The 12,172-nt window shown below is 38.2% G+C and overlaps 1 protein-coding gene across 1 annotated transcript in view; it reads left to right on the top strand.

Annotated features, from left to right (window-relative positions):
* The window catches only part of LOC145683378 (signal peptide peptidase), a 33,046-nt gene extending 21,119 nt beyond the window's left edge, over positions 1–11,927 (top strand). The window contains exons 7-8 of the mRNA XM_081754712.1: positions 5,263–5,451; positions 11,400–11,927. Of these exons, the coding sequence (XP_081610838.1) occupies positions 5,263–5,451; positions 11,400–11,475 (265 nt within the window). The 3' untranslated portion in view covers positions 11,476–11,927. The remainder of the gene's footprint in view (positions 1–5,262; positions 5,452–11,399) is intronic.
* Positions 11,928–12,172: the final 245 nt, after the last annotated feature.

The following is a 12,172-nucleotide window of genomic DNA, read 5'->3' as shown; positions in this document are numbered from 1 at the left end:
GTCAACAGATACCAGAGCAAAGACGGTAATAGATATCGAAGACCGGTTTTTTTGTAATTAATTCAGCGTCTCAACAATAGGTTCCGTCTCTTCTGTTAACTCTCGATTTAAACCGGAAGTAGTAGAAATCAACAATTTCCGGTTTCAACGTTTGTCACCATATCACTAAAATGGTAACAGATGGCGACAAGCTGTTTTTTAAAATCAGTTCAGTATCTCAAGAAAACATATCATTACAATCCGCAGCACTCTACCGAAATTGGAAGTGATTGGAAATTATTAGTACTTCCGGTTTCAATACTGACTTATGCGAAGATCAGAAACGGTAAAAAAAACATGGAGAAGCGTCCCAAGAATGGGTTCCACCTCCACAGTTAACCTTCTAGTCAGGCCAAAAGTAGTAAAAATCAACCTTTTCCGGTTTCATCCTTTTTTTCCCGTAGAACGAAAGTGGTAACAGTACCAAATGGTTTCTGGCCATCGATTTCCGGTCTCAAGAGAACATGTCACCCTCCCAACATTCTAAAAATAATAATAATAATAATAAACTAAAGTGGTTGAGATTTTACTAGTATTTCCGGTTTCAGTATTGGTTTCCATAGTACAATGACGTCAAAATATATTAAAAAGCTGTTTCTGCAGTCGATTAATCGAAAAGCTGTTTCTACTATCGATTCAGCGTCCCAAAAATAAGTGATGTATCCTCCGTTAACCCTCTGTTTAAAGCAGAAGTGGTAGAAATAAACCCGCAACATTCTAAAAATAATAATAATAATAATAATAAAAAAACAGAAGTGGTTGAAATTTTACTAGTATTTCAGATTTCAATACTGGTTTCCGTAGTACAATGACGGCCAAAATATATTAAAAAGCTGTTTCTGCAATCGATTAATCGAAAAGCGGTTTCTACAATCGATTCAGCGTCACAAAAATAAGTGATATATCCTCCATTAACCCTCTGTTTAAATCAGAAGTAGTAGAAATAAACTGTTTCAGGTTTCAACGTTGATCGCCGTAGAACTAAAACGGTAATAGATAGCGACAAGCGGCTTTTTGCAATCGATTCAGCTTCTCAAGAGAAGATACTATCACCACTTGCCACACTTCCAAAATTGGAAATATTGGGAATTTTCAAGTGCTTCCGGTTTCAATTCTTACTTCCATAAAACAAAAACGCTAAGAACATTAAGAAGCAGTTTTGTGATACAGATACAGCGTCCTAAGAACGCGTTTTGTGTGTAGTTTTGCGTGTGTGTTTAAACCGGAAGTAGTGGAAAGAAGAGGGTATAGATCGTTCTTTCTCCGCCCCATTATAGTCATAAAAAGTGTTCATAAAAGTCAGTATATTATAATACATGAAGTCCATGCATTTCTATAAGATACATGTAAAAATTATTGTAGCAAGTCACATAAAAAATCCTGCAAACAAAGCATGGTTATTTGAGTGGCTCTTCTAACTTCAGCATTCCCATGTAATGCAATGACTAATACCAATCAAGCTTCCCCTGCCATCTGTAGATATAATTTTTAAAATTAAACTGTCTATATATTGATCTGTGGTCCCGTCCTAACCCCGGGAGTGGCGTTTTTCATTGTCTTTTCGCGAGCCACTCAATATTCTGCAAGTTAGACATTTTTTTTTTCGAATTTGCAACAATAATTTTAGTATGAGGTGCTTCATTCACCACAGTACATGAATACTTGTTGATAAGCTTATTAACTGTAGTCTTCGTAAAACTAAGAAGTATAATGATTCATGAAGTGCCTTGTAATAAAATTATTGTTGCAAGTTCGAAAAATCGTTTAAATTTGCAGAATATTGAGCGGTTCGGAGGAAGACAATGATAAGCGCCACTTCTGGTGAAATTGAGTTATGTGGAATGGGTAGGAATGGATCCACAGGACAGTATGTATGTAATTTTAAAAATATACCTGCAGATGGCACGAAAACTTGTTTCAGATGTCATTGTATGGGTTTTCAGTTTACACGAAAATTAAAAAAATGTGACTTATCGTTCTCTTTCCTCGATTTGCTCAAACAACCATACTTTATTTACGGAATTCTTTATGTGACTTGTTACAATATTTTTCATATGTATCTTACAGAAATTATCGTTTATTGCTTGAAGTTCATACTCATATGATGTACTGGCTTCTATGAACACTACTTTTGATGACTATCAAAGGCGCAACGAGGCCGATCTCTACCCACCTCCTTTACGATTCCGGTTACAGCACTAATCCTATAATGGATAAAACAGAAATAGCAACAAGCTGTTTCTTGATATGAATTCAGTATCGTAAAAATATGTTCCATCCCTGATTTTATTCCTATATTGCAAACAGAAGTTATAGATTTACTACTAGTTTCAATATTGAATTTGCATAGTTTGTAAGATTGTGAAACGAAATTAATGTTTTGATATACAGGGTAGGATTGAAAAGTAATGAGCCTCACTTTATACTGACGCGTGCGCACCCTCCAGCGCGCTCCGCTTGACAGCGACGGTGGTGGTGGGTGTTGGCTTCACAGCGCAACGCGGGTCAGTTGGCTCCCAGCTTTCGGAGCGGTAGCATCGGCCTTAACAGTAGTTCCTATACGGTGGAGGGTGCGTTTCGACTCCATCGGGGACATCAAAGCAAATGTCAAGGCAGCCCTTGCAGCCATCCCGGAACAGCTCTTCGGGGAAGCCTTTGAGTCATGAAAAAGCCGCCTACAGAAGTGCATTGATGCAGGAGGTGCCTATTTTGAAGACTATTAGTCAGTTGTACCGATCAGATCAATAAATCTATCTTTTCGAATGAAAGCTCATTACTTTTGAGTCCTATCCTGTAGGCTTTGAGTTAACGTAAAATTAATTACACGAGATTGATTGTCTTGAAAAGACTTTTAAACTACAAGGTAACCTACATACTTTACAGCACACGGTACTCAGCGTTAGGTCTCAAAGTAATCTCCAACAGTTTCTAGCACCCTTTACCAACGTTTCTGCAGCTACGATGTTCTGGTGATAAAACTCGGGTATCTTGGACGGAAAGTCTGTGAATGCGTGCCGCAGGTCTGCCTGATTGTTGTATGATTTCCCGCGAAGGTGATTGTCCAGGGAATTGAACAGGTGATTTATCTGGTAGTGCTAGGTCCGATGAGTATGGTGGATAGCACCGTGTCTCCATCCAAGTCGCTGATTGGTATCTCTGGTCGGCCTTGTCAAGTGTAGTTTCGCATTGTCATCGTGGAGGAATAACAGACCTTGCGTTTAACGGCGTTAGCACCTTCTGCTGCAATGTATGTTACACTAGTTGCAACTGATGTGAGTGCAAGTCTGCAGTGATCGGTGCAGTGAGCGGTTAAACTAGAAATTTCATTCTAGATTCGTAGTGACAGTGTGGCCTTGTATTAAAAGCTCGTAATATATCACTTGGGACTAATCTACCAAATGCAGAGCATAATCTTGCGTGGGTTCACAGTGGTCTTCAGGTATGAGGCACGAATTTACGTCATGACAACCAATGTCTGGTACGCTTGGGAGTGTCATACTGGAGCCGCTTTTCGCCATTGGTGAGCACTAGACCAAATATAAGTGTGTTGCGGTGCTGAGACAGCAGCAACAACAGACTGTTAATCGTTGTTCCTTTTTGGCTGCCAATAATGTAGGTGGTACCCACTTATTCATCTTTAGGCAGGAGGAGCGCAACTAGCAACAACTATTAGCCTGAATAAAGGATTAAAAATTAGCGTGACAGACTGAATCGTCTCTCTGTAATAATGATTATTATTATTACAATTATTTCCCTCCCTCATTTTTCATTCTGCCTTATCTTGAAGAAACTGGAGTGAATCAAATATTGAACCCATCTGAATGTATTGTGTTGTTTCTGTTACGTGGAAACACCGGGCACAAGCATGATCTAATATGATAAGCGATGCGTGTCAGTCGTCATGTAGACATCCACATTACAAACTGAGACGGTCGAACGTAGAGCTTGATAAGTATACTGTTAAGACATCATTGTAAGAAAGAGTTGACAGCTACAGAAGCTGCAAAGTAAATCTGTGCTGTAAGAAAGGGAGAAACTGTAAATATTCGGACAGTCCAAAAATAGTTAGTGCCGTTTAGGTCAGGCTATATGAATATTGAAGACAAGTCATAGGCCAAGAAACTGATGACTGTAAACAGGGACCTCCTGAGCAGCTTGCAACGACCGATCCATCCACAAGTTCACATCAATTGGTAAAACAGATAGGATCATCCCAAAGCATCCTTAGTTATTATTTTCATTAGCCGAGATTTGTCTGCCCCACGACCTGACACCATAGTAGGCTGACAAACAACTCACTTATTTCGAGGATTCTGTAGAAAATATTAAACAGATTTTGCCGTCGGAACTTGTCAAGAGATGAAAAAGAGATTTGATTCGGGAACTCATTCCAGACAGCTGTCCTGTGGATGAGAACCTTTTCGCTGAACAATTACAATGGATCATGATGTTATGTGATGAAAATACTCGACTTTGATCAACAGGAAGAGAGTTATGCTTTAGATTGATAACGTCTCGTACTATCGGTCACGCATAGTATCCAGAAATTGCTGGGATTTGAATTCGTATGTCCGTACACAGCCTAGACCTCGCCCGTTAAGGTTATTTGTTTCACTCCTTCGGGCATTTTCTACAAGGACAACAGTTTGAAACAATTAATGGTATGGTAAACTGGGTGGGCGATCTTGGGCCTCCAAAATCGCTGAATGGTATCGCTGTGGGATTGTGAATGTCGTGGAACGTTGGCAAAGGATCAGTGAACTAAACGAACTTCACAGAATAAGCCTTACATAGTACCAATGTGTCTCTTTCTCTCTCTCTCTCTTATTCACTCACTCACTCTCTCTCTAAATTGACCCACCCTGATATTGTATTTTCTGATGGTTATTTATTTTCTGTAATTATTATTACTATTGGTAATTTCTTCGTTTATTGTTTTCAATCCTTTTTCTTATTATACAAACTTTTTATGTTTCCTATCTGTTACATAACCACTTGACTCTACAGCCGAATATGGCTTTAACCTAAGACTTTTCCGTTTTCAATTTTTCTTTTCTCTCCAATAAAGGATTTGGCGAAAGTGCTTATAGTGGTGTATTTTTTAAGTATATATGTTTTGTAACAAGTATTGATAAATAGGTAAGTTTTTAAAGATTAATAAATTTAATAAGAATATCCATAACAATCAAGATTTGTTTTTCATTGTTTTTCTTTTATTTTCAGTCTAAAGCGAAATTCCAATACATACTTTTATGCTACGTTTGTGGCGTACTTCCTTGGATTGATATCAACAATTTTTGTAATGCACTTATTTAAACATGCCCAGCCGGCATTGTTGTACTTAGTCCCTGCATGTTTAGGAACTCCTCTGTTATTGGCTGTTGCGAAAGGAGACATTAAAGCCATGTTCGAGTAAGTACTAAAAAGGTTTCTAAAGATATTGCACTTTCCTTATATAAAAATTAATGTCTTGTTGTAGCCCATTAACATGTATAGACATCCGAGCTGGGGGTATATACACACACTACGGAGATATTGTAGATGTTTTTTTGAGATCGCTTGATCTCTCTATCAGCATATCAATGGATTGAATTTTCACTGTAAGATTAGTTTCTAGCATTTCGTAAGATTCCAAGCCAACATGAAAAGTACATAAAATTCATTTGTAATTTATTGCTAACAAGTGTAATTAAAAAGTAATAATTAATAATAATGTAGGCAAGGTGAAAAATATGAACTACTTACGCGTAGCAGTAAAGGAGAAAGTATGTATGTTAATGATACAAAGATGCTAGTGCTCCATCAAAATGTTTTGTCGTCACTGTTGTTATAGTAGAAAACGAAAGTAAAAAAATAAAAATATAATTCTACCCGTTGTGCTATGTTGTATTGGTTTGAAAGATTGGTAGTAACTCGCAGAGAACAGAGGCAGAAGGCTGTCGTAAGTATTAAGAAGGATATTTGTTGCAGTGGTTAGATGAACAAGTGAGTGAATGGGGACTACAGATTTTTTTTTTTCCCTCGGAGTTCTATAATAACTATGGGCTGTGAAGCATTACATGATTCAGGACGCCTAAGGTGGACGGGACATTTCACATGTACGAAAAATGTGTGCGGGTTGAATAGTTTTCGCAAGGTGGGTTCATGGTTTTGGTGGCGTGTTTTATAGCGTCTGGCAGTAATGCTGAGAGCGAAGGCAGAAAAGTTGTTGTACAGACTCTCACAAACCTTACAAATATAGCTGAGTGAAGTCTGTGGGAATTGCAGCCGAACATTATTCCTTTTTGGAAAGGTACAATTCTGTCCTATCCAACTTTAGTTACTTATGCAATCAAATATGGAAGCAATACAATATGAAATAATGATTATTTTCTGGAAGGGAGTTAACTATCACTAAAATGAATAAAATTGGGACTTACAAAAACAAAAACAAAAATGCAGGATCGTCAAGAGGAACATGAATAGATTATGCGCGAAAGCACTCTCAGGGGTTGCGGGGAAAGTGAAGAATTTACTGAACTAACCAAATCCACCAAGCAGAAGACTATTCCAAATCGTGTGAAAGTATCGAACTACACAGTTCACGGTACGAATTTAGGTATGGGCATAAAGCCGAAGTTCATCGTTTGTTTTAAAGTCACACTGCTAAAGAAAAGATAATCTACGGATTTCTACGAATACTATTTGATGGATTAGCAATGGAAGTGTGAGGTGACACTTAATGAAGCCTGGATCTTTCTTTCGAAAATAGAGAGCTGGCCATGCGAATTCATAGTATCGGCTCATTACAGCTACAATGAGGAACTGTCCATTCACGAGGTAGGATGAAACGTCAAAATATATTCATGTTCTTCCGAGCTGATCCTCCAGTCCTCTTCGGTAAATCTCTAACAAGATTATGATCCATCAGGACTAGGCTGCGAGTCAAACCGCCCTTCTACTTTCATATCTCGTGAGACTGGTATTGGATGTATCCCATATGCCCACATACCTGTTAAGTACCCATGCGTTGCTGAGGATTTTTGCGGCTTCGGGTTGCTTAAATTGCTGTAGGAAACAGATTATGGGATCTGTTGAGAGTTTGTGGAAAATTACTAGGAGTGTGGAAAGAGTTAATCGTGTAGTTTTGTAGGGATGCGGCTAGCAATTGAAACTGCAATGCAAAATGATCGTTCAAAGATAGGGCTTTCATGTAGAACACAATTGCAAGTAGCGCAAAAGTTTACCTAAAGGTACTGGCCTTCTGTCGCTTGTTTACAGGTACCTTACTGAGATATTGGAGTCTCAAGGATGTTAGATTTGTGCGTAATGGGAATGAAGCGACTGCCTTAAAAATAGAAAAAGGGGAGACATAGGCTACGACAGTGTGAAATAAATGAAACTACTAATATTTTGACGTGACAGAGAAAAGGTTGAGGTTCAAAGGACTTGTTCGTACCTTGGCTGTCTTAATTAGTGTTTCCGATAATTGAAAATCGCCTTCAAATTTGGTCTGGATCGACAGAGTAAGGGATCAATAACATTCTCCCTGGTCTCCGGCTGAGTCTGAACGTTTGTCAGGAAATTCCAGAAATGAAGGGATATTTCTTTCCTGAATGGCCAAATCTGATTTTCTAGATAGTGAAAACCGCTGAGATTACATTAACCAAGGCATATCGGGTTACGTAAAAAAAATCAATTGGGTAACCAGAAAATTATCCCTTCTGTTTATTAATGTATAATGTGTAGTTTCATTTCTTTTAGTTGATTCATAAATGTTAAAAAAAAGAAGAAACGACTGTGTTGTCAACCCAGTACGGAAATATGACCACATGGCGTTCTGTTGTGTTACATACAGTCGTATCGGTTTGGTTTGATAGACAGCATATCATACATTATATTGCTACATAACCGTGAACCAGCCTTCGGAAAGCCTTTGGGAATGAGTTTTTTAGTTCATTCAATAAGATGGAAAGGTAATGGAAAGCAGAATCTGCGGGAGGTGGGTAACTAGAATCCTGACTTGTATGGACCTTGCACAGGAGGGATCCAGTAGCAATCTTTTCTTCGTTCGCTGTGAAGTACTAAGAAGTAGTTATGTTTTCGTTGTTCGTTATTACTACGAAGTCTTTCGTAAGGGAATAGTTTCACAAAACATAGTACAACTGAAAATTAATGGTTCAAAAAACGGAAAGTTACCTGTGATTACTGTAATGAATTTATTATAAAAATACCGATCTTACATTAAAGGAAAATTCTCCAAATTTTATTTGGCAAACTGAAGAATTTGCCATTTTCGAAATTGCTCACTACCGGCGCTGGTACGCTGGTATGCAAAATGGCGGTATCAGCGACAGAGAAGTCTTAACTGTGTGCTCTCACACTTTCGAATTTATTCGGTAACCATTGTTCAGAGACGTTTCTAGAGAAATTTTGTAAACAACACCGCGTCGGCACAATACTTTAAGGGAGGCGAAACAGTTGAAGGGACAAGCATGAATGTGACGAGAACTTGATTAGACATCTATCGCATCAAAAAAGTGGGCCATGTATAACATCTGCGAATATCTGTGGTTGAGTGTCCATGCAATCCCATCTTTTTGATTCATACAAACGATATTATGAAACAGAAATACTTGAATAATAGTAAAACTTCTAGAGAAAATACCTAGTACATTATTTATGCAAGCATTAACGGAAGTTGGAGATTTCCATTTGGGGGACAGATCATGAACAAGGTGAGAATATCGCGTGGAAATATGCCCTTAACGATCAGAGTAGATCAGAGAGAACTTGAAGAGGTCGATCATTTCAAATATCTGAGAAATATTTTGACGAGAGATGCTTACTGCATCAAAGACATCAGGTCAAGAATTGCTGTAGCAAAAGAGGCATTCAACAAGAAAAGATCATTCCTAACTAGCAGGCTTTACATTCATTGAAGTAAAGAAGAATGTAGTCAGGTGCTATTCACCTTTTTATTTCAAAAATGATATAACTCAAAAATCGCCCTTATTGACTTAAGAGCAGAAAATGAAAGCTAATCTTGATGAAATTTGGTAAAAATTTCAGATGTGCTTTCAAAACTGGGCGCTAGATAGCACTTAGTGTCGTTCTTGCGTCCATTTGTTTGCATTGCGTTTCGAAACTTTTAAACGTTTCTGAAAAGTTAGGAATTTTGAGTTAACGTCATTTTTGAAATAAACAGGCGCATGGAATTGTATGGTTCAGAGACTTAGACGTTATGAAAGTTAGAGAAGAAATACAGAGTTTGATTCATGTATATTGAGCCGAATTTGAATGTTCTACTTACCTAGGAAATGCTGTCTTCACCACTGTCGTGTTCGATCTGCGGGTCAGCTCTACAGACTATTACCCGGCATCAAAAAATACGTTGCGTCGGTATTGCATCCCACTCCTCTTGTATCGACGATGGGACAGGTGCGGCTTGAGGAGTCTGAAAGTAGAATTGTCCATTGGGCTGCTATCTGGACTCTTGACATGAGTGTCAGAGAAGGGAGTTGCCGAAATTCCAGTTTTCTGTTCCATACGGCGATAGAATTCCAGCGATGTTTTCGCCGTGTTATGGTGCATTTCAATCTGGTTCACATATTGCCCGTGCAATGCTGAGATTTCATGCTGGTACATTTAGGTCAGGATATGAGTCGAGTAGCACGCAGCATTCATTTTGACATTTCGCTCCACCTTTCGGAAATGGTTTCCTCCTCTACGAGAAACCGGACACAATCATGAATCCCTTTTAGGAATCTCGTCGCACAGTGGCGGAAGAATGTGTTTCAGCCCTTTGCGTGAACAGGACTGTTTATAATGGCATCACATGTACAGTTTGTGAAATAAATCCACTTTTCATCAAGAGTAACAACCAACGTCCACTGATCACCCGCGAAATGACGTTCATACAGCCTCCTGGAGTTCCTTCTTCGCTCAGCCACATGACACTGCTTCAAGGCGTGCTCGGTGCTCTTGCGAATAATCATGAGGCATAAATCCCTGTGAATGGGGTGGTTGATTGTCGCCTGTGATGTGCGGCATTTCCTGGTCATCGCACGCTGTGTGTGGGTATTTTCGGACTTCGCCATACGCCGAACTGCAGGTAATAGTTGCGGGATCTTGTTCACGGAAGGCTGGTATCTAGCTGCTCGCGTCGGTATGGTAAGCCCAGGACTCTATGCCGCATATTTTCGTGTAATAGGATTCACAATGGCATCCCGTAGACGAAAATGACACACCTTACAGATTTGTACGATACGCGACGACGCGCCATGAACTTAGCTTCAGGAAGGGCTACAATGTACAACTCCCAGAATCTGATCAGTTTCGGCGGCATCAGACTACTTTCGACCTCAGTACTTTACTGCGTAACTAACGAGATACTGTTGTTTGCCTCGTGACAGTCTCACAGTGAGGGATTGCGCATGCGCGGTACACTTGCACATTCACTTCGACTCAATATAAGGGAATCAACCTTTGTACTTAGTTTCAAAATGTGCTGTTGGAGAAGATAAATTGGACAGAGTAAGTAACAAACGAAGATGTTTCAAAACTAGTAGGAGAGAAAATGATACTCTTGTCTAGGATCGTCCTAGAAAGGTCAACTAGATTAGACAATCTTGCAAAAAAAAAAAAAAAAAAAAAAAAAAAGCCTTCGTACCGCCATAGAGAGTAAGATAGAAGGAAAGCAAAAAGTAGGAAGAACAACTTATCAATGATTGTTGTTATCGATATAAGAAGAGAAGAAAATATTGCCAGTTAAAGCAAGCAGTTCCAGACCCTAACCTAAGGGGAAAGGGGTCTCCTATTCATTCATTCATTCATTCATTTATTAGCCTGTTTCATTAGCTTACAAAACATGAGAAATTCTCATGTAAGCATTACAGTTGTCAAAAAGAAAAAAAAAAAAAAATACAATATTGTCAAGTACCAGAAGTATACATCATGCAATTAATTTCAGAATCTGCCAACAGGCAGAATATTTAATAATAATAATAACATTATTTATAACTTAATTCTATGACTAGTATTTACCATGGCTCAGCAGTTTGTTTTATAGAATTTCGAAAGCTTTCCCGCTTTTTGCATCAGTTATTCGATGAACGATTAACACAGAAGTCCACGAATATATACCTATTTTTTCCGTTACTGCGACTATAATGCAACAAAAGTCATTATATTTGAAAAGTAGTTTGGGAGATAATAAACTCTTACCATTCAATACATGCATAATTTAAAGAAACAGAAACTGAAATTATTATTATTTTTGTTAAAGTCGTAAACTGACAATTAAGATATTCCTTGTGAAATAGTCTGCTATAGACATAAGGAAATTATGAACTGATAATCACATACTGTTTGCTTTTCAGATACGAAGATCATCCCGCAGAGAAAGTGGAAGAAGAAACGGCGAAAGAAACGAAGAAGAGCAAGAAAGAAAAGTAGTAGTTCCCATGAAAGGGGAAAAGAAATCGAAGAATAAAATTCATGTGACATTATTTTTCTTCCAATGCACAAATCATCTTTTGTTATGATAAAGAATGTATGATTTTTTTTTTTACTACCAAAACAGGACCATTCATTGGCATGAAGATTCTCAGGTCTTTTATACATCGGACACTGTTAGAGGGGACATTGTTTATTTTTTTCTTCTGAATTTCTTTTTTTAATTTTTTTTTTTTATTAACGTTTTGTCGCACATTTTTCGTGTAAGATAATAACTATACGAACATCGATGTTAACAACTGCTGAGTTAAGTATAGCGAAACCATTATTGCAGAACTTCCATTAATTCCTTTTTCAGAAGGTAACAAAATGCTTATGCTGAGAAGAAACAGTATTTATGTTCAGAAACAAAAAAGAAAAATGTACAGCAAATAAATAACATTTTTTGGTTAGTTCATTGTTTTCTTCCCATATTAATCCTTCCAACATCAAATTGTTGATTTTAGTGCCATTAAAATTACTTGAACAATTGGGAGCGCGGTGACTCAGTGGCAGAGCGTTCACTTCTGGTGCGTGGGGTCGCTGGTTCGATCTCTGCTCGCTCGAAGTGAACTTTGTCGTGGACAAACACCATGTCCATGGGTTTTCTCAGGGTACTCCCGTTTCCTCCCACTTTCTTCATTTCACAATTTCATTC

This window comes from Thermobia domestica, chromosome 1 (genome assembly GCF_964235325.1).
Source record: "Thermobia domestica chromosome 1, izTheDome1.hap1.1, whole genome shotgun sequence".
NCBI lineage: Eukaryota > Metazoa > Arthropoda > Insecta > Zygentoma > Lepismatidae > Thermobia > Thermobia domestica.
This window is presented reverse-complemented; position numbering and strand designations above follow the sequence as displayed.